The sequence below is a fragment of the Lampetra fluviatilis genome, chromosome 9 (genome assembly GCF_964198595.1).
Source record: "Lampetra fluviatilis chromosome 9, kcLamFluv1.1, whole genome shotgun sequence".
NCBI classification, from domain to species: domain Eukaryota; kingdom Metazoa; phylum Chordata; class Hyperoartia; order Petromyzontiformes; family Petromyzontidae; genus Lampetra; species Lampetra fluviatilis.
This window is the reverse complement of record NC_136283.1, coordinates 15,274,165-15,302,132: the sequence shown is the minus strand read 5'-3', so window position 1 is coordinate 15,302,132 and position 27,968 is coordinate 15,274,165. Positions and strand designations below refer to the sequence as shown.

At 50.2% G+C, this 27,968-nt stretch overlaps 1 protein-coding gene across 3 annotated transcripts; it reads left to right on the top strand.

The window, feature by feature from the left end:
• LOC144934250 (nodal homolog) lies at positions 1–27,950 on the top strand. Of its 3 annotated transcripts, none has more exons than XM_078859898.1 (5): positions 1–413; positions 6,576–6,924; positions 7,036–7,439; positions 7,978–8,112; positions 25,166–27,950. In XM_078859898.1, exons 1-5 carry the CDS (start codon positions 83–85, stop codon positions 25,666–25,668), a joined length of 1,722 nt encoding a protein of 573 aa, XP_078716024.1. In that variant the 5' UTR covers positions 1–82; the 3' UTR covers positions 25,669–27,950. The 3 variants fall into 3 exon arrangements, with proteins under 3 accessions (XP_078716024.1, XP_078716026.1, XP_078716025.1); XM_078859900.1 differs by lacking the exon at positions 25,166–27,950 and adding an exon at positions 13,119–13,265 and having other exon boundaries at positions 4–413; positions 7,978–8,150; XM_078859899.1 differs by having other exon boundaries at positions 7–413; positions 7,978–8,150; positions 25,166–25,404.
• Positions 27,951–27,968: the final 18 nt, after the last annotated feature.

Genomic DNA, 27,968 nt, shown 5'->3' with positions numbered 1-27,968 from the left:
TATATATTAGGGCTCGCCAGCTGGAGCGCTATTAGGTAACAACACGCTAGGCATACGAGAAACCCTCCCCCCCCACCACAGAATGCTTCCTCATGATCAATCCATACATATCATTTCGCTCGCCACATTGCTGTGGTGCTGCATCGCCGGCCGATCGGATGCCGGTGAATTCGAGGGGTTAATGTCGGGGGTCCAAATGGGGCTGCTCGCTAACCCGAGCGTGAGGCTGAAGGAAATGGAGAACGTGGGGGGCACGGCGCCGAGACATGCGCACCCCCACAGCCCTCTGCGCCCCCCAGGATACATGCTAGAGCTCTACCGAAAGCTGAGGTCGGACAAGCGTCTCGGGGTGACACCTGCCGAGACTGCGCTGCCCAGGAATTCGGACACAATCCGCAGCATTCCAGCGAAGGGTAAGTGGCTGCACGGGCGATTCGAGGGCGCACATCCACCAGAAAACAACGGCGCATTTCCACAACCGAAGCTCGGCTGTCGGTGCAAACACGTTTTGTGAAACTGCGTTGGCACGGCACCACCGCTCCTCGCATAGGCACTCATAGATCGAGAAATCAATTGGTAGAACGGCGGGTGAAGTCGCGTTGTGGTCCAGGGTTTGAGACTGGCGATCTCAGTCGCATTGGTGTGGGTGACGGTGTTCAATACATTCCGGGTTTTGCAGGGTACATTTAAAGCTGGAGGTTATTATGTAATTGATAATGCCATATCCAGGGCCTAGGAGGGAATGCAATTGCGTATGAGCTCATTTTGCCGGGTGATTTATTTGTAAATGTTTCTTGCAATTGATAACAGATATTTGTTTTCTGAATCGAAATTTCGGAAAGTACTGGATTTTCATTCGTTTGAAGTTTACTTTTTAAAAAGCACTGCAAGTTGCGTCTTTCATCGCCTTCATCTCGGGGGTTTTCCTTCATGAACTACGTTTGATGTCCGTACTCAAACGCCTAGCGGGATTCATGAACGTGATTTTTGTCTTGTATCGCCGGGAGCACACCCACTTGCGCCATCGATTTACCTTAAATGCTCTTTAACAACTTAATGTTGGCGTGACTGGCAGCAACGTTGTTACCCGTGGCACGCCGCGGAAAGGGGAGTGTAGAGCCGAGGGGTACAGAATGTTACGGGAAAGGGAAAAGGAGGTAAAGAGATGGAAGGAGAAACGAGCATGGAGCGATGAGGGTAGGGAGAGGCTATAAGAGGCCACCGACGATGCTAAACGGAGCAGCGTCTGTTTTCACAAGGGGATAAGATGGGGGGGGGGGGGCATTCAGAGTGGGGGTGACCACACATACATACGGTGATTTATTGAGCATGGAGATGATTTAGGTTAGTCATTGCACAATCTTTTGGTCGGAGTGTTGCGTGGTGGGGTAAATTATGGGTGCTTGCTACCTCTGCCACCCGGGTGGCAAAACCTCACACTGCGTGAAGAAAACAACGACTGTCAGTACTCCCTAGTTCGTTCGTATGGGCCCTTCCGCCAGCAGCGGCGTTATCAATTTACTGTATATTATATTAGGAAGTCATTTCAGCCGCTGCACCTGTAAAAAAAGGTGCAAAAGCCCAACATGGCATGTTGTTCACGCGCGCTACTGGCGTCGAGTAGGATATTGGGGGCATCCGCATTCTCCCTGAACACTCTCACAAACCTGAACACTCTCACTCTTTGGTTCTTTCGGTAAAGTCACGTATAAAGATAAAATAATGAATTAAATAATATTTTATCTTTATACGTGACTTTACCGAAAGAAGCAAAGAGTAATTCCTGCAGTCACGAAAGCTCCAAATAAAGACTGAACACTCTCGCTCATCTGAACACTCTCACGGACCTGAACGCGACGGGTCGCTTCCCTATAGCACGCGCGTGGCACCCCACACGGAGCGCCACGGCACGCACTCGGGGGCGCGCGATGTGCTTTTGATGTCCGAACCGGAACGTTCGGCACGGGAGCCCGCAGGTGTCATCCGCTCCCTCCCCTGCACTGGCGAGCACAGCACCTCGATTCGACCCCCCCTCCACCCACCCACCCACCCACTCACCCCCCCCCCCCACATCTCCTCACCAACACTCTTTGAACATAGCGCGGATGTGTGTAGAGCAGTAGGGATCTCTTACTTACAGACGGCTGCATATGACTATCGGACATGTGTGTTGTGTGTGTGGTGCACACCGTACGTTAACACGCGGTACGGTGTGTAAACATCGCCACTAGGGAGACAAAGGCGGTCGGTTATGGTGCTGGCCACCCACCCCCTCGTGTACCGTTCCGGCCTTTATATGTGCTCGCTAACAGCACTTGCCCCTACAGTCTGTTAAGGCTATACGGGGGATCTTTGTCTTTGGTGCACACCGTACGTTAGCACGCGACTTCGCGTTATTGTGCAATAAGTGAATGACGCAACACAGCGCGCTCGCTGCTTCTCGCACCGACGCCTGTGGCTGATTTCCTTGAGCTGACACTCCGTCGACCGTCGGGGTCGCAGACTATGGCAGCGATGGATGAATATCGTCGTGTCGTATGCTGACGTTCTTTCTCGCCATGCTGTAGCCAACACGGGCAAGGGAGCAGCGCAAGGAATGGATGGGGTTGATACTTGCCTTCGGTTTGGTGTCCGTCCGTCGCACACTCCGATGAGCGCGGTCGGCCACGTACGGTGCGAAAGACGTTTTGAACGGGGGTAGTGGACACTCAATCGTGGGCCCTTTGCGGTCAAACATAAACATTTAACTTAAAATATAAAATAGTTTGAGAAAAAAAAATCTAATTTTAAATAACCAAAGCGAATGTTTGAGCTACGCGTATTTATCAGCATTGAATACAGCACTACAGTAGCTCGGATAGCCGGCTAGTAAGTTCGGTTAAACTAATGATAACCTCTGTGACAAAAGCCTTGTGTATACGTGCACACGTAGTCAGTGTATCAGCGTGTGCGCGTTTCACTCCATGCTACCAACACGTGCATTGTGTCACAGTGCTGTGTTGTCCGTCGGTTCGGGACGTGGCCTTCCCTCATCTCCTCACCCGTCAACTCCTCCATCCCAAAACACCCTCTCCTCAGTACGATGGTGTTGTTGTGTTCACGATTGTGAAACTTATTTTTGTATGTAACTTGTGAAATTTGAATAGAACGAGTAAAACGGTTGATGACTTTTAATAGTTCATCAAAATTGGTTTGTATATAAGCTATTGCTTATTATTAATCCGACACACGAGTTACACAATGCAATTGTGAAGTAGGTACTTTAAAAAAAATCATATTGTTTGAATTACTTCATTTTTATTATTATTATTAATTAATTTGTTCACCAACAACACCACCTCGACCACAGCAGCAGCAGTCAACACATCACTCTTTAACCATCGGTGCCGTCCCATCCTGATCATCCTTCCATCATCAATCGGTGTTGTCCTCCTCCCGCACCTCCGATTAGCATGGTTGGCAACGTACGGTACGAAAGAAGTTCAACGCACAGTGACTGTCGCTGCCGTGTCTGTCTTCTGGCAGTCACCGTTATAAAAGAGCTCCGGAGCTCAACGTTTTTTTTACTCGAATAATAATACACTTCTGAACATGTTATACTCGAAAATTACAGCGCTTCGTGTCGATATAATCATTGCCAGAAATGAACCACAATACCTCGCTGATCTCGTAAAGGAGCATAAACCATCATCACGCGAACTTCGTTCATGCTCGCGACAGCGGCTTTTGGCTCAGCCATCGAACAAAGGCGGTGGTCACCGCATCGCGCGGCGCTCTCAGACGACGCGATCCTGCGGCCGTCTGGAATGCTCTTGCCTCCGATGTTAGGAAGCCACTGGAGCTATGATGCACTGTTAAATAATCTAGAACGAAAACGAACTTCTTGAGAACTGCTTTCTTGTGTTTAGTTTGTTGTTCTGCTCGCGCGCCTCCGAAACATGTTCAACGTACACACATTTAAATTTGAAAAGCGTCGGCCCACACAGTAATCGCTCGTTCCCGACAAGAGAGAGACTCTGGAGGAGCCAGGCGGCGGTGAGTCACGCAATGAGCCAAGCTCGGAGACGCGTTCAGACAATTGGGCGGTAGGAGGAGAGCCGAGCACCCGGAGGAAAGCCCACGACGCGCGAGTGAGCAAGACCATCCAATACGAATGTAAGGGAAACAGTTCAACATGCGTACTGTGTTAGTCTAGTTGTTGGTTGTACTGGCTTCCCGTGGCGAGTCAAGCGTATGGCTCCTTCCGCGACGCACACGGCAGATGAGTTTCACGTTTGCGTGATCCACCAAGCCTCGCCTACACGGTGGTCGAGCACAGGTGTTTCTCCACCACCGTCTGGCTAATCCACTGCTGGATGCAGGCCTCGCACGGGTCGTCAGTTTGTGGGCCACTGTTGTGCCAGACTTCAGCCGCGTCAGCTGACCTCGCTCTGGACGCCTTTGACCTCGCTCTGGGCGCCTTTGATGTGAGCTGTGGCCGGGCACCGCGAAATCGAGTGTCGGGGTGCGCGAAACAGCATGCCGCCGCTCGACCCCTGGCATTCCATCCGCCGAACCCTCGCCATCTAAGATGTGAGTGTTCCGCGAGATGTGTGAGAGAGAGTGACGATCACAGCACTCTGAGTTTAAAGGCGACAGCGAACACGGCCACAGCGGTGCGCAGGAACCATCGGGCCTCAAACAGAGTTGTGAAATGCACGTCATCAAAGAGTCAACGCGGCCAATGTGCAAGCAGCAAGGCGTTCGTTAACCTCAATTGCCTTAAATCAGAACACATATTTATAATAAGCGACGTATCGGGCAATGACCCTTCATCATAGTACATGCTTGATACCAATGGCCCATCCTTCCAAACGCGTCTTCATGGCGAGCATTTCGCACCTCCGATTCAGCGCTGCTGGCTACGTACGGCGCAAAAGAAGTTCACCGCATACATCACACAAAGCACGTGTGCCATTGCCGTAAAAAACACGTGCATACTGCAGGGGCCACTTTCCCGAAACGTCGCCTATTACAGATTTTCTTTCGAGGCCCACAAGCGTGACTGACAAAGGGGTTGAGCAAGTAGCCAGCCAGCAGTTGGAGTTTTTCTAAAGACGGAGGCGCTGGTTCACTGCGCCCACTCGCAGGGAGCGCCCCTGTGCCTGGACGCCGTGATGCCGAAAGAGCCCCCAGCACCCACCCACCCACTACCCACCCCCACTATCCACCTCCACCCCCACTACCCACCTCCACCCACACTACCCACCTCCACCCACACTACCCACCTCCACTACCCACCTCCACCCACCCACACTACACACCCACCCACTACCCACCTCCACCCCCACTAGCCACCTCCACTACACACCCACCCCTACAACCCATCCACCCCTACTACCCATCCACCCCTATTACCCATTTACCCCCTCCCACTAGTAGGGGAATCGTGGCTGCTGGTGGTGGGGGTGGCTAGAGATTAGGGCGGCTTCCAACGCCTGCGTCTGGCTCCGTTGCGCGGGGAACCATCTCCGCCCGGGTCTTTAGGCGTCGCGGTGATGTGTATTGGTGCGCGCCGCGCGCGCGTGTGGGGATGTTCCGAGACATTTTTTTCCTCGCCATTGTCTCGGTCGGCGAGGGGGGTCCAGTGACGACGTGACGGCGACGTCTCCTTCCTGGGCAGCGGCTCCTTTCTCCTCCTCCTCATTATTTTGTGTGTGCGCGCGTGTGTGTGTGAGTGGCTCCTCTCGCGAGGGCCCCTTTGTGCTGCTGCGGCGGCGTGCCTCACGCCCCTGCACACCTACGAGCTGTCACCTGGACGCGACTCACCACCACCCCCCCTCCCCCTTCCTTCCTTCCACCGCCCCCACCCCGTAACCTCACACATGCCCCGTGTCGTGCGTGCCTGGGAAGAAGCAGCGACGTGACGGATCCACGACGCGCACTCGCCGAGGGGGTGCCCCCCCAGGCGTGCAGCGCGCTTCCTTGAATAGACATTTGCATACAATTGTCGTCGTCAGACTTGATCTATCCGGTGCTGGATGAAGGCTAGCGTATGAGCTGACGTCACTGCTCCATCTCCACAACGGGCGAGGCCCTTGGGAGCGTCGCGAGAGAAGCCGTGCGCTGTCCTCTTGTCTTGCTCATGAACTTTATGAACAATTTATGCACGTGCATTGCGATAGAATGCTAATGCGTCTGTGATTCAAGGTATTTATTTAATACAGTATAGGATCTATGGATGCATTATTGTGTTGGGAGTATAATGATACAATGTGATTTATTAAAGGGTTGTAAAACAAACACGTATTCTTTATGCGGAGAGATATATTAAAGAGACATTTCCCCCTAATTTACGTTGGGAGTAATATTCTTCACAACGACGCTGATGATTGCATTGTGTAATCCAGGAGAGTTTTAGCAATGTATTTACGGTGCTGTGTTGAGTTGCGTCGTTGATATTATGGCGATGTCATCGCTCTCTCACCAGCCCCATGGGCTGCTTGATCGTTACTCGGGGAACTTGTCGATGCATGTGCGTACGTCTCCTGTCCACTTGGCCCGTCCCCGGTCCTGCGTGTCTCCACCCCGGCCAGGACGACAGGAGACATCGCGCGGGTGGCGTCTCAACTTTGACCTCTCCTCCGTGCCGGGTGACGAGACACTCCAGTTCGCCGAGATCCGCTTTCGGCCGCCGCCGCGGGCGCAGGACGAGTCGACCAGGCGCGGGCCCACCTGCTCAGTGGAGATCTACCACACCTCGCCGCCCGTGTTCGGCGAGGAGCCTGCGGATCAGCTCGTCGGATCCTTCACCACCCCCAAGTTCCACTGTGGTGGCGGCGGCGGTGGCGGTGTGGCCGCCGCGTCCGCGTGGAGGATCGTCGATTTCACGGAGGACCTGAGGAAGTGGCTTCACCACCGGCACCTGACGGCCATCCTCAGAAGGTACCTGCTGCTCGCCGTCCCGGCCAGCCGCGATTGGGCGGGGGGACATGCGAGGAACGGCGAGGAGCCGGGAGATACCGAGCGAATTTCTCTCACCACCGATGGCCACAGGGGACTCGAAGCCGCCGGTGGTGGAGTCGATGCCGTTCGGAGCCCGCTACAGCCGGCTAGAGCGCGCAACAACTTCACGGATGCCGGGGCGCGCCCGCACAGGAGGTGGATGTCGAGGCAGGCAGAGGAGCCAGCCACCATGGTGGTGTTCTCCCGGCTCGACGAGGCGGAGGGCGGCCGCGGCAGCGTCTCGCTACTGCACCACACCTTGGGGCACACGCCGCACACGCCGCTCTTCTCGGACGAGTGGCGCTCGCCGGCTCGGGGCGGGAGTCCCCTCGCCGACGAGGCGCCATCGAGCAGCCGGCGGCACAAGCGCAACGGCCACGGAGGAGGGGCAAATGCGGCGGTGCACGGGCGCAAGGACGGACTGCGGGGAGGGCACGGGGGCCAGCAGGGCAGAGGTACGTGTCTTGGGTGGTGGCACGCATTGTGTGCGGCCTACCGATGGAGGTCGTTGTATACATGGGCTTGACGGGGAGACAGGACCAAATGTTACTCTACCCGGCACACCACATTCACCAAACCTTTCGCTGTGGCTAATGGTCACGTGCCACCTACTCCAGTCTGTGCAGGGAAACCTTCATCCAGCGGTGGATGGACCGTGGAGGATGATGGTAACAAAAACATGTAATAGTCGAGGCTGATGTGTTGGGCCATGGCCCTTCAGAGTATGTTCTGTTTATTTCCCTGTTACGACTATGAAGGATGTTTAAAGAAATCACGCTTCAGTATACTGCTGCCCTTTTCGTCATTGGTCAGTGTGGCTCTGGAAAACATTTCTTTACAGTATGTATATAAAAAAAATAGTATTTCAGAAACAGTTCTGTCAACTCTTCCGTGAACCCAGTGCTTGATTTCAGCTGGACCTGAAATAATTCACAGGGCCATGACACAGCGAAGAATGTAGCAGTGTTGACGCATTCCCTTTCTCCACCGCAGCGGTAGCAGGCGAGCCGTGGTGCCACCGGGTGGACTTCTACATGAGCTTTGAGCAGATCGGCTGGGATGCCTGGGTGATTCAGCCGAAGAGATTCAATGCGTACCGCTGCGAGGGCCCGTGTCCATCCCCTGTGGGTGAGCGCTTCCAGCCCACCAACCATGCGTACATGCAGGTGAGCCCATCACAATCACCATTCCGCTCCTCCACAGTTGGCTATGTCCGGTGCTAAAGAAGTTCAATATGCATACACGTACCATCGAGACTCGCGCGGTGAGCCTCACTCGGGCCCAATCACAGCCACCATTGTCATGAGTTGCAGGGGTGAAGCAGACATTGGGTTACATGTCGAGTAATCAATGGTGCGCATCACCATAATATATTTTATGCGAATACTTTTATGTGGAAGGACAAATATGAAGGAGGCACATTGTCTGATTATTTTGTAACAGACAGGAGAACTCCTCTCATCCGCAGTAATTTAGAGGACCATATCGCAGATGCTATAGTCCCCAGGGGTTGTCTGTGATTGTACTCCTATCTGTGGGTGCAACAATGGCAGATAACTATGGATTGAGTATTCAAGATTTACCAGGCATGCTCTGGAAAGGCTTGCAGAGCCCCAATGTGATTTCAAAATGGGGCGGTCCTGCACCGACGACATAGTTTGGAAGGAGTTTCAACAGGAATTACATCTCCGCACTTGCGTATCTGCTTTATGGACCTGGTCAAGGCTTATGATACCAAGAATATGACCTGCATGCTTATGATCATTAAAGACTTTCACGACGGTGGGCAGGCCGGTGTAAATTTGTAACAAAGATGTCCTCTGGCTCCTGTATTATTTAACATATTTTTTGACTATGTAGTTCGAGAAGCTTCCCATGGCTGTACCAGATGAATTTACATCTGGTACGAATACATGGGTGTTATGTATGCTAATGATCTGGTAATTGCTGCCCACTCTCAAGAAGGAGTTGGAGACTCAGCTGTTGAACCTTGAGAATGTCACTAAGAGGTGGCACCTGGATGGGTATTTTGTGTCAACAAACACTCCACCCCCTCCACTTCCCATTGATGATGGGTCAATTGTGGAGAGAGTGGAGGAGCATATGTCTCACTTCGAATCAGTTGAAACTGCCCGGCCTGATGCTCCATACGAATATTCTGGTCTTCTTGGCCACAAATATGCCCTCCTTTTTCTATGCTTGAAAAACTTGGATTCGATCAAAGGAACATCTGCACAGGTTCAAAACATGCAGGCTAGCCTCACTTGATTCATCCTGGGTTCAACCAGGCTAAATTTTGGGAGAGTTTCACAGAACCTTGAAATACCTAGACATATCAGCGAGCTCCTCCGGCAAGCGAGTCTACATTGGCATAGGTATGTAGCCCGCATGTCCAGCCCCGCGTACCCAGGCAGATTTTGTTTGGCTAGATAGAGGTGACTAAACGGGTGCAACACGGGTTAGAGAGGATATGGGCGAATGTGTCACAAGAGGATGTTGAGCTGAGTGGATTTGTCAAAGACTGGTATCAGCGGTGTATAGATCCTCCTCTGTGGAGGAGCCTCGTGAAGGACGCTACTGGGCAGTTGCAGCCAGTCGCCCTCCAACGACAACGGAGGGCAGAGGAGTGATGCTCACAACAATGAACGGAGCACCAGGTGGCTAAAGCGCAGCAAGTGGGCACAGGTGGTGTATTTGCCAATCATCTCAGTCAGTTAACACATAACACTGGAGTCTGTCCCGTGACCTGCTGTCAGTGAGCCTTCAACACTGCATGTGACCTAAAAATGCACCTAGCCTGGTACATGCACCGTGGTAACGTCAACATCACTTAGTGGTGAATGGCGGCTGTTGTTTGTTGTTTGTGTTTATGAGAGCATGGGTGTATGGGCATGAGTAATGGCGGAATAAAGCATGGCCCTGACTGCTTTTACTTTCTGAGATACATTTATGCAATCCCCTTTCATAAATACTTTAGGGAATCAGAAATGGGACAAATTTTGGCCTACACAATTTATACAGCCATTCGGTACTCCAGCCCGAGAAGCTTACATAATGTCTTGACTTATGTGGGTGTAATGTGCTATTAATAGTCTTAGTTATGGCAATATGTGCAGGAGCTAAATGGCAATGTTGAGGTTTAATAGCCACGAGATGGCATCAGGAGGGGATTCGTGCAGTTTTGCTATTTCTATGTTTAAGGAGTGCAGTCTACAGTGGCTGACTAAACTGTCCATCGTTTGGGTTGCGTGGCTTGACATTCATTTTACATTTAGGAAGGATATGTGCACATCAGCCTGTTGATGTAATGATGCAGTTGATGCTTACGCCACCCGTGTCTTTGAGGAATTTCAGTGCCAGGAGGCATGATGTTTGGGTCTCCAATGAGATGTTTATTCTGAACCTCCTCGTTGTTCCACTCTGTTTGCCAGCGTTCTTCCGGATCTGGGTGAGATTCTAGGATGGCGACATAACGATCCCGGAGGGGGGATCGGGACCTGAGTCGGCAGTGAGCTACACTGTTCAGGTCTTGTTTGATGGGTAGGTGGATGTCGTTGGCAAGAAAAAGTGTAAACTTCATTGCAGTTTGCATATTTCTGCGGACATTTGGTTGCAGCATAGTCGTCAGAACAGCGAGGCAGATGATCAGTGTTGGTTTCAGTATTCCGGTTGCGATGCGCATCACGTTATTTAGTTGTGAATCTGGCTGTTTTTTTGTACGAGTTCCTGGACCAGGCTGGGGCGCAGTGATTCTGCCACTGAGCAGATCATCGAAAGGGCGGCAGTTCGCAGCACATCAGCTGAGTTGCCCAAGATCGTTCATAGATCTGTTTTATGTTGGGCTTGAAGGTTAAGCTTCTGTCCATGACAAGCCCTATCAATCTTCGAGTGGAGTCATAGCACACTGGGCTACGGCACCTTCCTTGGGGTGGGATGCGAGTCACATGCTTCGCTTGGTCTACACGAAGCTGACTGATAGGCCAGCATACCTCTAGAAGCCTCCTCTTGCCTATGCGTGGGGGTTACCATCATTTACACAGATACCTTTGTTGCGAGAGTTGTGTTCTTGATTGAACACACGGTGATAAACTGCTGACTTTTCAAAGTCCCCTCTCAATACATCGATTTTGTCCTCCAGTCGTCTCCCTGTTTATCCAATGTAGCGACTTGCAGTCTGTGCGATGTACGCCATCAACCACCCTGCTCCGCTCATCTCGATGGACTTTACCCTCATTAGGTCTGACCTAGGGGTCTTGACCGGCTGGTGGTGTTCTGCCTGTATGTGGTGTTTGTTCAGCAGGTGAGCTAGTTCCTCCACATTTAGAAACATGCGTCTATATTATTTAGAATATTTTTTATGCTATAAATGTCCACATGATAAGGCAATTTGTTGTGCTATCATTTGTGGCCAGGTCGCTTCTGAAAAAGAAGTGAATAGCTCAGTGGGCTTTACCTGGTAAAATACAATCGTTTAATTTGAACCTTTTTTGGGTGATTTTCTTACCTTTCCTATACTTTGCACTCCTATTGTGTTTGTATTGTTTGTTGTTGTAAAGTTCTGATCCGCCCCAACTGGGGCGGAAAAAGAGCTTAATAGAGCATCGGATTCCTTCAGTATGAATGGATATTCTGATTCTGACTCGCATTTAGAATATCGGGCAGTGGCAATGAAAGGGCTGAGGCAGGAAAATAATGTGGTTATTCTGCATGCAGACAAAGGACATGCAGCCATGATTCCGAAACAGAGAGGACAACGATTGCCAATCGCTCAAATTCCTTTTGGACACGTAACACAACCACTCAACACATTAATCAATAACACTGTGGCCTTCAAAGGAAATGTGTGATAGTTGGTGTTTTTTGGGAATGGCCCTTCTTCATCACGTGCAAACAAAGGAGTGGCATTGCCAGAAATGTCCCCTCTTATGTACTTTGCATTTTAAGGCCACGGTGTTAGCCACGGTGTTATTTGACGAAATGCGTGGATAAAAATATATATTGTTTGTGCACCGCTGAAAAAGGCGGCAGCCACAGCATCACCAGATAAAGCCAATTATTTGGTGATGTGGCGTTGACTTGAATATCACGTGACTAGGATGAAATAAATATTCGGATCAAAGCTGCTTTGAAGACATGTTTGAGTTTTCAGTGTAATTTGATTTGAAAGTCTCTGATCCTAAACATTTCTTGAAAGCCTATTTGAGCCTATTGAAATCAGAGGTTGAGGCCCCTGTGCCTTTCAGTCGATCTGAAAGATGCGAGGAGAGACGCAGAAACGGAGATTGAAAGACACACAGAGGCACAAAGACCCACGACACAGAGACATACTTTTGGTATCAGTGGGCTTGGGCAGGACGCATCATGGCGAGTTGGGATGATGTGCGATACAAATAATTGAGTGGCTGCTACAGAATGGAACGCACCCAAGGGAATATCCGGTGAGGAGATGAAGTCCTGAGATTTTTTAATTAAGGCCGTTATTATTATATATATTGGGGGGGACACATCCCCACATCCCCCCCAATATTCAAATATGCTCAAAATTTCCCCCCAATATATTGCTATAAGTATATAAAAAACGTAATAATAATAGCTATGCTGTGTAAATAAAAACAACAATTTGCTAAACCTTGGCACAATATCTGGACTTGTCTTCATATAAATCAATCCATAGATGTATCTTTACATGATTATGGTTGTACTTTATTAATCCCTAATCTCAAACATTACATACAATGAAACAAGAAATGGTAAAAAAAGTAAAAACAGAGCAATCAACATTATTGTAAAAAATAAAATAAAAAGTCCATCCCATTTGTTAGTGAATTTTTTTAATATTTTTAGGCAGGAAATTTAGATATTTTTCTGGGTTGGGACCCCCAGACCCCTGGAAGATTTGGTCCCCCCCAATGTTGACAAATGGCTACGGCCTTGGTTTTCATGTGCAGGCGCTGGCCGGATTGTCGCATCCAAGATTGTCAGAGGTGGTGGCGTTGGCACGGGGGAGGACTCCATTAATCCGTGGCTTGACCACGGTGTTAAGCACTGCTCCATCAACCTGGGGTCCCGAGTTCGATTCCCAATCGTGGATAACACCATATTTATTATCTGAACTGGTCCTACCCCTCCCCTAGGTCGGCTCAGCCTAAATGGTGTACATGGTGCAGTGTGTAAACATCAGCACTGGAGACACCAGGATGCCCGTCATGGTGCTGGACCCACCAGCCCCATCGTGCGCTGCTGCGGACTTCATAGGTGATACACAAATACACCGCCTTCACATATCTGTCCCTCAACGTAAAAATAAATAAAACAACTTTTTTTTACTCATCCCATCAGTGGGGCTGGCTGACAGCATTTGCCCCAACAGTCTGTTAAAGGCTGCATGTGGGATCTTGGTCTTTGTGTGTGTGGGGAGTCGTAATGCAGTGCTTGGCGCACTGAATTCCGAACTCATTGACCCAAGTTCACGTCAAGATCAGTCTTTGGTGCAGTCTGTAAGACAACACTGGGGAGACAAAGGTGGCCGAGTTTGGTGTTGACCACCAACCCCTCATGTACCGTGCAGGCCTTCATAGGTGCTTGCTAACAGCACTTGTGCCCAAAAGTATTTTAAATCCTATGCCAGGGAGCTTTATCTTTACATGAGAGTGTGAGTGTGTACGTGTGTGGGGAGCAGTGGTGTAGCAGTTAGCACGCTGCGCTACGAACCCGGTGACCCGATTTTGATTCCCGCTCACGGCCAACACCTGTGACGATTATCTGAACTGGTCCTGGGCCTCCCCTAGGCCGACTCAGCCTCAAATGAGTACCTGGTGCGGTGTGTAAACATCACCACTAGAGAGACAAAAGTGGCCGGGCATGGTGTTGGCCACCTACCCCCTCATGTGCCGTGCTGGCCTTCATAGGTGCTCGCTAACAGCACTTGCCCCAATAGTCTGTTACGGCTATAGGGGGACCTTTTATTTTGTTTGTGCGTGTGCGTGGATGAGTGTGGGGGGGGGGCAATCACTTGAAAACAGACAAGTGGACTAATGCAGATACACTCATTCACGCGCTAATTAATGCAACATATACAATCATTAACGCACTCACAAAGACAAAGATAGCCTTAAACAGACTGTTGGACCAAGTGCTCCAAGCCAGCGCCACTAATGGAATGTAATAACTTTACTTTGTATATGGAGGGACAGACATGTGAAGGAGGAGTATATTTGTTTATTTACCTACAAAGGCCGACACAGCGCACGAGGGGGTGGTGTGCCCACCACCATGACCGGCCGTCCTTGTCTCCCCATTGTTGATGTTTGCACTCCCTACCAGGTACTCATTTAAGGCTAACCTAGGTAAAGTCAACCTAGGTGAGGCCCAGAACCGGTTCAGATAATCACCACCGCTGGTGCTGCACGTGAGTGGGTTTATAGTGCGGTGAGCGAAACCCCATGGTAGATCCACTGCTGGATGGAGGGCTCTCCAAGTTGCTGCCACCTTTCTCGAACCTGTGATGCAGCAACCCATCCACCGATTTCATCGATCCATTCCCTTGGTGGACATCCTCCCTGATGCATTGCGATCTTTGGCTGCCACGCCATTTTTTTTATTGACCACCGTCCATCACCCCTTGAAGTGGCTTGTCTTGACCAGGCCCACGTACGGACGAAAATTCGTGTTTCCCTGTCTCTGTCTTCATCTCTTGCGTTTCTATATCATCGCGTCTCTTCGCGTGTCTCCCGTGTGTCTTCACGTGTGTCTGATGAGATTGAATCTGCCTCGAATGCACGCTATAATAAATGTCTATTAAATTCCCTCAACAAAGAAACTTGCAGCACCCAATATTGAAACATTTGTGGATAAACGACAAATGTAAACATTTAGGGTAATATCGTGGATAATCATAGACAATTGAAATCATAGGGTCGCAGATAATAGAATATCCGTGGATGCTAAAGCTCCCTCGGGTAAGGAGAGTTGTGGGTAATAGGTTAACGGATAAGAATAGTTCTCCTGTACCAAGTAAGACAATGGTTAATTTCAGATATTTTTTTTGAATTAAATAGAAAAAGCATCACCAAATTCAATACTAAGCACTGCTATGAAAAGGGTGATCTGCTTTGAGGAAAGATGTCACAAACTGTCTCTGTGTTGTATGTATTAGGTGATAAGGCAGTTGGAATAATGAATGACCTAATTTTTTGTGTTTGTGCACCAAGAATTGTGGTATGGAAATGCTTTGTTGAAAGTTTGTGTACCAGTAAGTGTATTTTAGGAGGTATATACAGTGTGTGGCTGAGGAAACATCGATTTCACGTACATAATAGTTAAAATTTAGAAAATACATAAATGCAGTACTGCCCATTTTCGACTATGCCAGCTCTATATATATTCCATAACTCTACCAGCTCTATGTATATTGCAAATCTATATAAGCTCTCTCTATATATTGCAGCTCTATGTATAGTGCAAGCCATATGGTTCAGAAGGATGAGGATGTCCCTGACCTCTGCTGTTCCCACGGCACATAAAGTATTCTTGCGAGCATTTTGCCTTTCAGTCGCAGGGCCGTTAATGTTTTGCTAAGTCGGGGGCTTGGCAACTGCAATAACAAGAAGAGACATTTTTTTCGAATTCGGTAAAAAAAACCCTCGATATTTCAAGAGCCGCCATGCATGTGGTGAATACGAGATGGTGGTCCTTAATAAATACACGTCACAAAACAGTCGCTTAAAGCCGCAGATTTTCCGACCCCTGGGCTAGGCACAGCAAGCTGTCTGTCTAGATGTCCGTGCCCACGTGCAGCAGGCGCTGCATGGTCTGGAGCATGCCCCTGGTGGAGTTTCTTCCTCCCATCGAGATTGCCGAGCATGGCCAAAATGGTGCTTGCTCTCCCATCGTCCCATCTTGAACGACGCAGGAATGAGCAGGTCGTCCAGATACGAGTATGTGACCGCGCCTGTAGGAAGGCGTCCTTTAGGTTTATTGGATGCATGCCCATTGTTCACCTTGAATGAATCTGAACCCTGGTATTGTAGGACCCGCTTGTCTTTTTGTGGGCGAGTGCTCCACCCTGGTATTTGCTGGAAGAGATGGGCGGAAACTGCTGAAAGAGGTGGCTAAGGCCTGAATGACAGGCGACAGCCAGATTCCACAACTCTTTTTGCACCCAGGCGTCTGTTGTAGTGGACGAGCGACCCCCCAAGAAATAATGGAGAGGCGAAGGATCTGTCCACAATACTGTCAAAGCTGCTGTTTGGTCATCTGGAACAGTCTGCCGACTAAAGTCTGGTCAGCCGTGACAGTCGGTGCTTTCAAGAGCAGACTAAAAACATTTGTTTTCTCTTCTGCTCCTCACGTTTAGTTTAATTTTCTCAGTGTAATCCTCGCTTCTGTCTCAGCCTTTTTGATGAACATGTAAGTACTGTTTGTTGAACTGCTTTCTCGCACCCGTATGTATGGCGCGCTATAAATCTCCGATTGGTTGATTGAAGATGGATTTGCTTCCTCGCATCTCCAGCCGTGGCGTGTGCCATGCCATTGCTTCTGGGTGCACTGGGTCGTGACGCTTGCTGGTGAGGATGATTGTCCTTGGTCAACCTGCCTTCCCACTTTGTCTTCGGGCCGGATATACCGCGGTCTCTAAAGAGTCATGTGGTTGAACTGCAGCGAAGTGCGACTTGGGGCATGATTATGTCTTCCGATCCCTCTAAGCATCGATATCTTCAGACGTTTTGGCAGTTTATTACAAAACAGCAGCTGCTGAAAGAGCAGTGCATTGTCAGCTCAAGCTGGCGAGCTTGGAATCCTGCCATCTGATGTGTTGCCCACGACTCGCCGCATCCACCATGTGTCTGGTGATGAGAGTCGCATGGACACCACATTCGTCCCAGATGACAATGTATGCATGTGTAATGAGCGACTTTCGAGACACGACGTGTAGAGGGCTTCTTCTTATTTATTTCTCACACTGGGCACAACACTGGGTAATATATATTTACGTCTCTACTTAGCTACACACAGCCGACCTCCTTCACAGTCCCATTGCCTACATTCAACCACATAGCTGGCTGACTAGTGTGACGATGACGGCGCTGGGAGCCGTGCAGAAGATCTTAAGATCTTACATGTGGCCGGACGACAGAGAGAGATGACGGTGAGCAGCGACGCAGTCAGGACCCGGAACCCCACAGTAACAACCCCGAACCTTGGGTCTGCTCCCCCTTATATCCCTCCAGGCGCGGCTGGGGTCCACCTCTTGCCACGCCCCTTTCAGAACCTTCAAGCAGGTTCCCGGAGCTTCCCGACTAATCCCACATTTTACCTTTAACCCAGATATGCCCCCCTTCTGATTAGTTGTTACATAACCTTGCCCATACCCATGATTACCCTTCCAGGCCAGCAGGTGTCACCCTGTCATTACATCAGCCCCCTCCCCCCCTATATAAGATAGCCGTCCCAGCTAATATTAACAACAATTTTCCAGGTAAGGCAGATAAGGTCCGCAATAAAACGAATAAACAACAACAATCTTGTCTTAGTTTTTAATAAGGCAGAACAAACCCCAATTAAAAAAACTCTGACCAGCAAGCCAAGAAGGTAAGGGAAGAAGCGAAGGAGGGCGAGCGGGAAGACAAGAGAGGAGAGGAAAAAAATCTCCACAAGACACGCGAAATCGATCCCAACCCCCTCCTACACACACACACAGGGACATTCCTATTATCGGAATCTATAACATTTAGACCCAGTTCTCGATGCTGGCCCGTCCGCGGGAACAATCTTCACCTTCTGCGCAGGGGATGTGGGCTCCACCGGGAGACCCGGAGAAGTCAGTTCCATATCTGGCTTCACAGGTGCTGTGGCCCTTGCTGCTGCAGGCGACTCGTCGCGTTCGGCGAGACTTCGAGATCCGTCAACCTTCAAGGGCTCGGAAGCTGTGAGCGGCACAATACAATCCTTCTGATGCACGCACTCCGTAAGCATTTTCCCCGGCTCGTCGGACACAACAGACACTGGCCGTACACAGTTTGGAGATGAGGCGTCAGCTCAAGGAGGAACAAATGGCTTCAATCGCGATGGTTGAACAAACCAAGAGTGACGGCCTACCTGTACACGTATGCACTGCAGCCGCCTGACCTCGACCACGTCCATGGGGCAATGCCGTGGCCAATGTAACTTAGGGGACGTACACACTGGCACTTGCAGGAAATGCAACCACGTCTTGTCACCTATGGACCAATGCAGTACGTGGTCACGCTTCCTCGCATTCTGTTCATTAGCCGCCTGTGCTTTGGTGGTGTTTACTTTGGCTGCTTCCCAGGTTGCCGAAACGCATTCAAGCGTAATTTGCAAGGGTGTAGGCAATTTTGAGCTTCCTTTTTCTTTTGACAACCCTAATTGAACCTCCATAAAAGGTTCATTCTCCCTCCCATACATGAGAAAGAACGGCGAAAATCCCGTGGAAGCGTGGGGGGCCATCCTATACGCGGCCAACACGCCCGGAACATGCAAATCCCAATCAGTCTGAGCCGTGTTAACCGCCTGATAGAGCATGGACGTCAGGGTTCTATGTAGCCGTTCCACCATCCCATCCATCTGGGTACATTCTAATCGTCCTAGTGCGCAGCGCATGACAAACTTTACGCAGTAGCTTCAAAGAGAAATTCTGCCCTTGATCAGGGGCCCCTTTGTCCATAACATATCCGTGCAAAAATGCCTCAGCAATCGAAGCTGCCGACTGGTCGGGCAGCGGCCAAGCTATAGGCCATCATGAAAAATATTCAACACCCACTAAGATAAACTTATTCCCCCTCTGTGTGGCCGGAAAGGGCCCAAGCATATCGAGCGCGACCAACTCGTTAATCCGCGAAACTGAAATGGACTGCAGCGGAGGCTGGGACTTCCTCAGTGGTGGTTTCCTACGTGCGTACTCCATGCGACCTTGAACCAAGTGGTACACGTTGCTCGACATCCCCTGCCAATAATAATCACGTTGCAACGTTAGCAACGTCTTCCATACCCCGAGATGCAACAGTTTGTCTTTGTGCACCACCCGAGTCAAATTCCCTCGAAGTGCGGTGGGGACTACCACACGACAACGGTGCAACACATCCTCCCTTAATATCAACAGGCCCTCCTGAAGGACCGGTCGCGGCCCATCGGTGAGAGCAGACACCTTGTGGCTCAACTCAGCTCGATGTCGTAAGGCCATGAGGGACACATCTTCCATTTGCAACCGCCTCCACTCAGCGCGTAAGGTGCAAAACACTGTCACCCGGCGCGACCACCTCGCCAAGCTCTCCCCCCGCAAGCGCTGTCATTATGGCAGTAGATCCCGCCGCCGGAGGTTTACAATGGCCCGCACCGGACAAACATGCACAGCTCGCCCCTTGAGGCAAGCGGGACAATGCATCTCCAAACAGCCTTGATCGACCAGGATCTTAACGGGCATCTTACTTAAAAAGTCAGTGCCCAAAAGGCAGGGCATCGTCAGCGTCTTCGAGATCAGCACAGGCCAAGCAACAGCGATTTCGCCAATTTGAACCTAAATTCCCTGAGTAGAACCCAACACCACCAAGGAACCCGCAGCAGCCGCAATCACTTGCCACGCCAGTTTCCTCCACTGTGTGCTTGAGCTAGGCCAGCCCTGTATAACAAAATTCTGCCACCCGGCGTTAATGTGTGTGCGATGCTAGGTGGAGATGACCCTCGAACCCCTAGATGTCTGTGATTGCAATATGGGCCGGGTGTCTGATGTGTCGCGACTCGCCTTTTGGGGTTGAGATGCAGCCATCGCCAGAGCCGGGGGCACCAGAGTCATCGTCAGGGCTCGAGGAAGGTTCTGACACCCGCGCGAAAAATGCCCCGGCTGGCCGCAGCGAAAGCAGGTAAGCGAGGGCCTCCACAGCATCCGATCCTCTTCCTCATGCGGTCTCCAGCTCCTCTAACGCCGCGTGGCATCTCCACGACTCCGACTCCACACTGGGACCGCAGCTGCGACATCCTCATCCGACGGCAGGACCATGGCCGGCTGCATCACAGCATTCTGTGGTGACCACCCATCCGGCACACAATCCCGGTTGGGGTCTCCAGTCCGTGCCGCCATTTGAGAAAGGCATCTGGCGGCTCATCGGGATGTCTGTTCGTCTTCGTCATTCACCGGGAAGACAACTCTCATTTCTCATGCGAGCCCCAACATTATTTATATGACAAGTGAGTCGAGGGCTTTCGGGTCCATCGCGGGGTACGCCACTTCTCCCAGTGCTAACAACGCGCTGTGGTAGGCGAGAGGCATCTTGCCCTCCCCTCGCCTACACTGCAGAAACTTCTTGCGTGAGTCAGAAGGCGGTTCGTACACCTCCACCATTTCAGCATAAGCACCCTGAAGTGTAGTCTTCTTTGCAGCCGGTATGGCCCTAAAGACAGCAAGAGCGTCGTCGTCCAAAGCCATCAGCATAGCTTTCAGCGCCTCCTCCTCAGTCCAATTCACCGACCGGAAGGCTGCTTCAAACCGCCAGGTGAAGGCACTCCAATCGCCCCCTGTTGCGACAAATTCTCTAAGAGGAGGTATCGGCGAGTTCGTTCGGTTCTTCTTTCCCCGTTTCCAGCGGCGGGCATTGCTTCCGGCGAATCATGCCCGGCTCGTAAAATGGCGGCTATCGGCCGCACCTCTCCTGCGCCACGCGTAATGGCGGCCTCTGGCCTCGTGTTCTGCGCGCCACATGTAATGGCGGCCGTCGTGCCAGCGGACATTTTTGCCAGAACACCGAACCCCGGCGCCTGGTCGCTCCTCTCCGGCGAGGTCTGTGCAGTCCGCCCCGCCATCGTAGTTGCCGTAATGAGCGCCGTCAACTGCGAGACCACTGCCCGCAGCAGCTCAAGTTTCTCCGCCACCATGTGCCAGCCCTTTTTGGGCTGCTGCTTCAGAGAGGTTGCTGCTGGTCCCACCATCTCTGGCGCAGCCAACTCTCCCACCGCGGCTTCAATAACCGGGACCTTGGTTCCCGGGGCTGTTAGGAGGTCCTGAGTCTCATCTTCATCGTTGTCAGAAGACGCCACAGGTGAGTTCCGCTTATTCTGGTACTTAGACATCAATCCTCTTTTGTAAATTACCGGTATGCCGACCACAATGGGTTAAATCTGCCCATCGCAGTGACATGTGGAAGTAACCGCTTCAGACAAAGGTGCTCTATAACCTTTTAAATCGTACTCAGGTTTGAGATTGGGCGATAGTTTGCGGGGTCACTATTGATTAAGCCAACTTTTTTCAGGAGCGGTGTTACCTGTGCCATTTTGAACTGGTCTGGGAAACAGCCCCTCGCTGAACAAAACATTTGCCAGGTGGACAATCAGCAGTGCGAGCGACGTGCAATCATCGTTACATCTGCCACCGACGTTGGTGATAAACCTGGAACATAAGTTCCAAGTTGATCAAACTCAGTTGACAGACCGGGAGCATGCGTTGCCTTCAAGTTATAAACTGCTGACTTGATAGTCACAATTTTATTGGCGAAGAATCTCACAAGTACTGTGCAGAGACCTAGTTCATCAAGAACAGCAGTGATGTAATTTTCAAATTGAGCTGCAAATTAATCAACCGTCGATGCAGGATTTAGAAGCACCGATAATGACCAGATCTTCTGACGGAAAGCATCGTAGCTCAGTCGTTTCCAGCCTCGGTACTGTATGATGTCATTGTGACGGGTAGGCGAATAATCGGTCATGCCACTTTGCACATCACGAGACTGTGATCTGAAATACCCACGTATTCGAAAACGTCGATCACAGTTACGGCACCGGCGGATGTGAAAATGTGATCCGGAATATTTCCCGAGCGACATGTTGCACCGCTGACGTGCCGGGTTAAACTGTGACTGTCGATAATTAAGGCGAGATTGCTGTTGATTTTACCACAAGAACTGGTCGGTTTCGAGACAGTTCAGGTCACCACAGATGATGTAGCTAGAGCCAAGTGACCCACAGTTTAGAAGACCAGAAAACTCGGAAGATAATTCCGACAGTGGTGAAGACAGCCATCGATAGATGACAGCAATCACAAGCCCCCACATGCTGTTCGTTATTTTCTGAAGCAGCAGCTTGAAAAATGTGTTTGTTAATGAGTCACTAATGACTTTGATGCAATGTCTTCATGGTGAATCAATGCGACCCCACCGTCGTGCGGGCTGCCTGTGCCAGGCTTTCTGCGACAGTGCTGATGTACAATAGCGTGTCTGTTAGGTGCAGCCTCACGCTTAATTACATCCGACTAGTCGTTATATACCCAGGTTTCGGAAATGGCCAATATGTCAAGTCCACAATCATCGATCAAATCGTGGATCAGCGCCGTCTCGTGACTATGGAGCGTGCGCTGAAAAATCCAAAGTTGAAGAACGCTTGTCTGGGATTTGGCTCCGATACCTGACATCAGCAGCAGTGTGGTGATGAAGGCGCTCTTCCACGATCATGTGGGATGCGGGGCGGAAGAAGAACTGACCAGATCTGCAACACAACCATGCGCAAGGCACTGCAACAAGCGATGAACGAGGTCGGGTAGGGGGTCAGCATTTCCACAGCAGATCGTAGCACAGCGCGGTGTGGAATTCGAGCAGTTTGAACCGGAAAGTCGGCGAGTGAGCACTCCCTTCTGCACGTTGGATACTCAGACGAGTCTACTGGGGAGTTCTCACTGCGGTATCGGCGACGTTTGGGTAAAATAGAATTGGTTTTGTCGATCCAAGCCAAGAGAAGATCCTGGTATGGCCCCACATTGTCCAGGGAAGAGGGGAAGCTTTGCTTGACCAGACGACTCGGCTCGCTCAGCCGAAGTCACGCGAGAGCCGGGCCCGGTCGCATGCAGCCGGGCAGCAGCAGCGGAAAGCATAAGTCACAGCGTTGCCAGCACAAGGTGTTGTTGCTGTTGCAGTTGCTGCTGTTGTTTCAGTTGCTGCTGTCGTTTCTTCCTCTGCTGTTGCTGCTGATGTTGGCGTTGTTGTTGCTGGTATGTATGATTGGAATACTTTGATCGAGACCTTTGATTAATGCATTTGATCAAGAACTTTGATCAAATGCCTTTGAACCAAGCAAGACCTTTGAATCAAGGCTGCCCCCTGAAGGTCGGATCGTCGAGCGGAGGAGGCTAGAGTTAGCATGCTTGCACACACAAGTGGTGCCAGCGCCGTGCCGTTGGTTGCATTCCGAGGAGTCCATGTGTAATAAAAGACTCGGACGCTTCTCTCTGTCCTGTGTCCTTTATTTGGGTTCGATCTCTTTTCCCTCACGGTACTCCCCTATATACTCTCTGCTCTGCAGCCCAGGCTGCTGTCGCTCACGTAGCCCAACTCCCTCCTAGCAGACCCGCTGCTGTCACGTCGTGCAGACCCCTGCTGCCCGACTCCTCCCTTGCAGACCCGCTGCTCTCTGTAGCCTCCTCGCTGCTCCTGCTGCCCCGGGGTCGGTCACCGTTGGCCGACGGTGCCGATCCTCGTGCTGCGGGTGTGTGGCGACCTCGCCACTCTCTCCTCACCCTTCGCCCTGCGTGGCCTCTCACTTTCCCAGTCCCCGATCACTCCCGACTGCTTCCGGTTACCCCCCTTATAGACCCTTACCCTCTCCCCCACGTGACGTAACTCCTCCCCCCATGACGTCACTTCCGGGAGGTCGTTTACGCCCGCATTACACATGTGTCGGCCTTCTGGGTGCACAGAGCCCGAAGCACGTGCAGAGTAGGGTCTTTATCGGGCTCCAGCCGCACTCACCGCGAGATTGCATGCAGCCCCAGCGCTTGGCAGGTCCACACGGGCCGTACGAACACGTACTCCCGTGGACTTTACACAACAGCGTATTAAGCACTCTCCAGCACAGGTGTCAGTTATCTCAGTCCTGTGAACCCATGGCATCTGGGTCTGTCCCGTAATCTCCTGCCGATGAGCCTTCCGATTCTGAACACTGCACGTGACCCCAAGGTGCACAAGCAGGGTGGTGACGTCACCTCCACTCTGTGATGAATGACGGTTGTTATGTATTTTGAATATCTATACCAGCTGTATTTATATTATATGTATAGTTGTCGACTTTAAGCTTCCCCCCCTGGGTTAGAAGAGCAAGGCAAGATTATGTAGTCATTCCGTACTCCCTCTATAGAACCTCCTACATGGAGAGTTGTTATTTATCATGAGAATTTACGATGGACTGCAAAGACACATCCAACATGTGTACAAAATTTGCCCATTTGTTGTTGACAATTACAAACACACCTTATTGACATTTTCAGTACATAAATCCCCAAATACAGCGGTGCAAAATGTTGGGGAAAGTGCTTTTAACAAACATCTATTTAGTGCGACTAACACAGCGCCTTGATGCCTCTGTCTTTCCCGGTGCAGAGGCTTACATACCACACCAGGTTCCTATTTTAGGATGTTTTGGCATTGGGGAGAACCATAGTTTCACTTCACTACAAAGCTGGCAACCTGGATTTAGTTCCCTCGTCACTGACAGCACTAACTTCTGGTTGCACATAACACCATTGCTGAACCCAGGTCGTTTGGCTGATGTTGCAATGCTTTTCTCACTGCGCCACTGGTAAAACGTCGGCTTGGCAAACACAATACTGCAATAATGCAACGCAGTATTTGTGAGCGGAACGATTTACATGTGTGCAATGGATCTTGTGTACAGTTGACTAATTCACGAGCCCAGATAAAATATTTCACTTGTCATTAGCACATAAAGTAGGCACACTTTGTTGCTTTTTGTAGATATTCATCTTCGAAGCCTAAAGTCCCATTCTTGCATGGAAATGTAACTCATTATTTGGTGATGCTGTGTTGGCAGTTGTGCTATGAATGTATGTGCTATGAAGAAGTGCCATTTCCCTGTACGTCACCTATTATATATATTTACGTTTAAGGCAGTGTTATTGACGAATACGTTGAGTTTTTTTTCATTATTGCATGGAGCCACCTGCTCGGCGTTAGTTACTCCATTTGCTTTAATAGTCAGATTCAACGATAATAATCATCACCAATCGCTCACCGGAACGAGGCCCTCGCGATTGACTTCCATGTGCCGCGTGAAATACGTCGCGTCCGGCCGACAGCTGTGCCACCTTTGGGGTGGCCGCCACGGCGACGGACCATTACTGCGAGTTTCCCCCTCCCTAAGCGTCCGCAACGTTGCTCTTGTGTTGTAGAGCTTGCTGAGGTTCTTCAAGCCCGACAAGGTGCCACCGCCGTGCTGCATTCCCACACGCCTGAGCTCGCTGAGCATTCTCTACCACGAGGAGAACACCGTGCGGGTCATGCACCACCGCGACATGGTGGTGGAGGAGTGCGGGTGCCACTGACGGCGGAGGATGCGTCCGTGTGCGTGCGCGTGCTTGGGAACCTTTGTCCCACGGATGTTGTCACGTTCGGTGGGGCGCGTTTTGAGTGGAAGAGTCGGGAGCATGGGGTTGCTCACGTTTGCGTTGCGCTCCAAGCTCGCGTTTCTGTTCGCTCGGCCACCCTGTCCTCGTGGTCACTTCGCCCGGGGTTTTCATCTTTCCATTTTGTTTCTATTCGAGTACAGCAAACCCTTGCCCGTCGCGGGGGGGGGGGGGGGGTGGAGTTGTTTAAAATAGCTGCATTCGGCAAATCCGCTATCTGCAAACTCAAAGGCAAATCTGAAAACGAGGATTTGGTTCAGCGTTCATAATACGACTCCTCTTGTTTTATGTTAACCTACATCAGGGTCCGGCAACCAAAATAACAAAAGTATTTTTTTTCGAAGAGCCGCAACGCACGTAGTGAATACGAGACGGTGGCCCTTAATAAATAACGTCACGAAGCAGTCCTCAAAGAGACGCATGCGGCTCCAGAGCCGACCCCTTGCCCTACATCAACCCAAACACTCAATAGGAAGAAGTTTGAACGTAATATCGAATTGTATTTTTCTCCAGTTCGATATAACTTTTTACGGTAAATGTATAGAATGAGAACAATTGATGTAGTGTATACAACGCTGCGCACATATCCGTGACTAGTATTGTGCACACTACAGGAAGACAAATTGTATGGCTGAACCTCGCGGGGCCTCCTCACTGGAGGCTGGGAACACTGCATGGCCTGGGACAACAGGGGCGCCGCGTTTGTTCAGACGCGGCAGCATCGCCGCGAGCATCGCAGTGACGATGCGTTGCAGGAATCTCGCGGTCAACCGCGAATGGCCGAGCCGCGGGGGGGGGGGCGATCGGCGAACTGCCACCTTCAATGAATTTGGCGCAAAACCACGATAGCTCAACCTGCGAGAGAGGGGGGGGGGGGCGTTTGCTGTACAAGTCGTGCAATTCGATTAACAGCCATTTGGGGATTTTATTGGATGAAAAATATATTTGTGTATATATTACGTCTTTACAAAGAAACTTATCATACTCACAAACCGAATAGAAATGTATATTTTATATAGTGTACTTTATAACTTGTCAAATAAATGCATTTATGTAGTGCAAGCGTTACATTTAAAATGATCCGCACGTGGGCCCTCCACCTGTATGTCAAGTTGCAGTGGATTTAAAACTATTGTTCGACATACGATGTCTTGCACAGTTGTCCTGTGTGAGCAACTCACTACGCGAATTGTGCACGCGCTATTAATCTGAATGATTTAATTCAAGGCCGACATACAACTCCTGTTATCCATGGCAATGTGTGGGGCCCGGAGAGTGGGACTGGCGGATTATCCGCAGTTTACTCCTCTTGTCTGTACAGTAAGAACGTGTCTAACCCGCGGATAATCGGATCAAATTGCAGCATCGACTCCTCTTTTCCGCGATAACGCCGGTCGTGTTTCAGTGGCTGTGGAGGGGTTGGTCTGTACGTGTCTTCAAAGATGTCTCGTGTGCCTGTGCGTATGTCACTGCCTCCGTCTTTGTACAGCACCTTTCCCTGTCCCTATCATCATGTGTGTTACAGTTCCTGTGTCTTCATGTGTATCTCTTTGTCTCTCTATGCCTCCGTTTCTCTGTCTTCATGTCTACGTCTCTGTGTCTTTTAGTGTCTGTGTCACCTCTCTCGGTATCCGTGTCTTTGTTTCTCAATGTCTCTTTGGGTCTGTTTTTGTGTGCATCTTTGTGTCTTGTGTTTCCTCTTCTGTGTGTCTCCTTGTCTCTCTGTCTCCGTGTCTCTTCGTATCTCATTGTTTTGTGTGTTTGTATCTCCATGTCTTTCTTTGCTTCTGTGTCTCTCTCTGTCTCCATCCGTGTATCTCCATGTATCTTTGAGTGTATTCGTGTCTGTGTGTTGTCTCATGCAGCGAGTGGCTGCCTGTGCACTTTGATCGCAGCAAGTAAAAATAACTAAAAATAATACAAAATCATGGATTATACAATGCATGACCTGTGAAAATATGGCGGATAATGGGATGCCATTTTGCAGACTCATGGGAAGTCACGGATATTAGGAAGAATAGGGCCGTGGGTAATAGGAGTCTCGGATAAAAGGAGTTCTGTAATATATGAATTGATAATCGCGGTGGAGCAGTGGCAATTGTCTGCACGTGGCTTCTCACACAAACTAGAGCACCACCATGTGATGATCCATCACAAATGTTTATTCTTTGTGTAGAGAAATGTTTATATACCGTATGTATGTTTAAATGTGATTTTACGAGTATAACTTTTTTTTAAACGCGTATTTTTTCATGTTTGAAATGTTGCAATACATCTGGTACGTTTGTATGTGAATATAACTATTTCCGATGGAAATTCTACCTTGGTTCTGTTAATAGAGTTCTATTACATTTTATAGGATATTTGTGTCTGTGCACCTAGCATTTACTGTTGTTTGTCCTCGATTTGTCATCAAGTGTGTCATTTGTAAAATGTTTATTTGAAATAAACACACGATGAAAGATTCGCACACGCAAACATCTCCTTGACAAATGTTATTTGAGTTGCGTGAACAACCGTGCATGCTCGCCGTCACGTTTTCCCAGCGATCACGGACACACGTGGAGGA

Coding starts and splice junctions, on each gene's coding strand:
- LOC144934250 (XM_078859898.1), top strand. CDS start 83: ATGCTTCCTCATGATCAATCCATACATATCATTTCGCTCGCCACATTG. Junction 7,440..7,977: donor CGGGGGCCAGCAGGGCAGAG/GTACGTGTCTTG, acceptor TCTCCACCGCAG/CGGTAGCAGGCGAGCCGTGG. Junction 8,113..25,165: donor CCCGTGTCCATCCCCTGTGG/GTGAGCGCTTCC, acceptor CTTGTGTTGTAG/AGCTTGCTGAGGTTCTTCAA.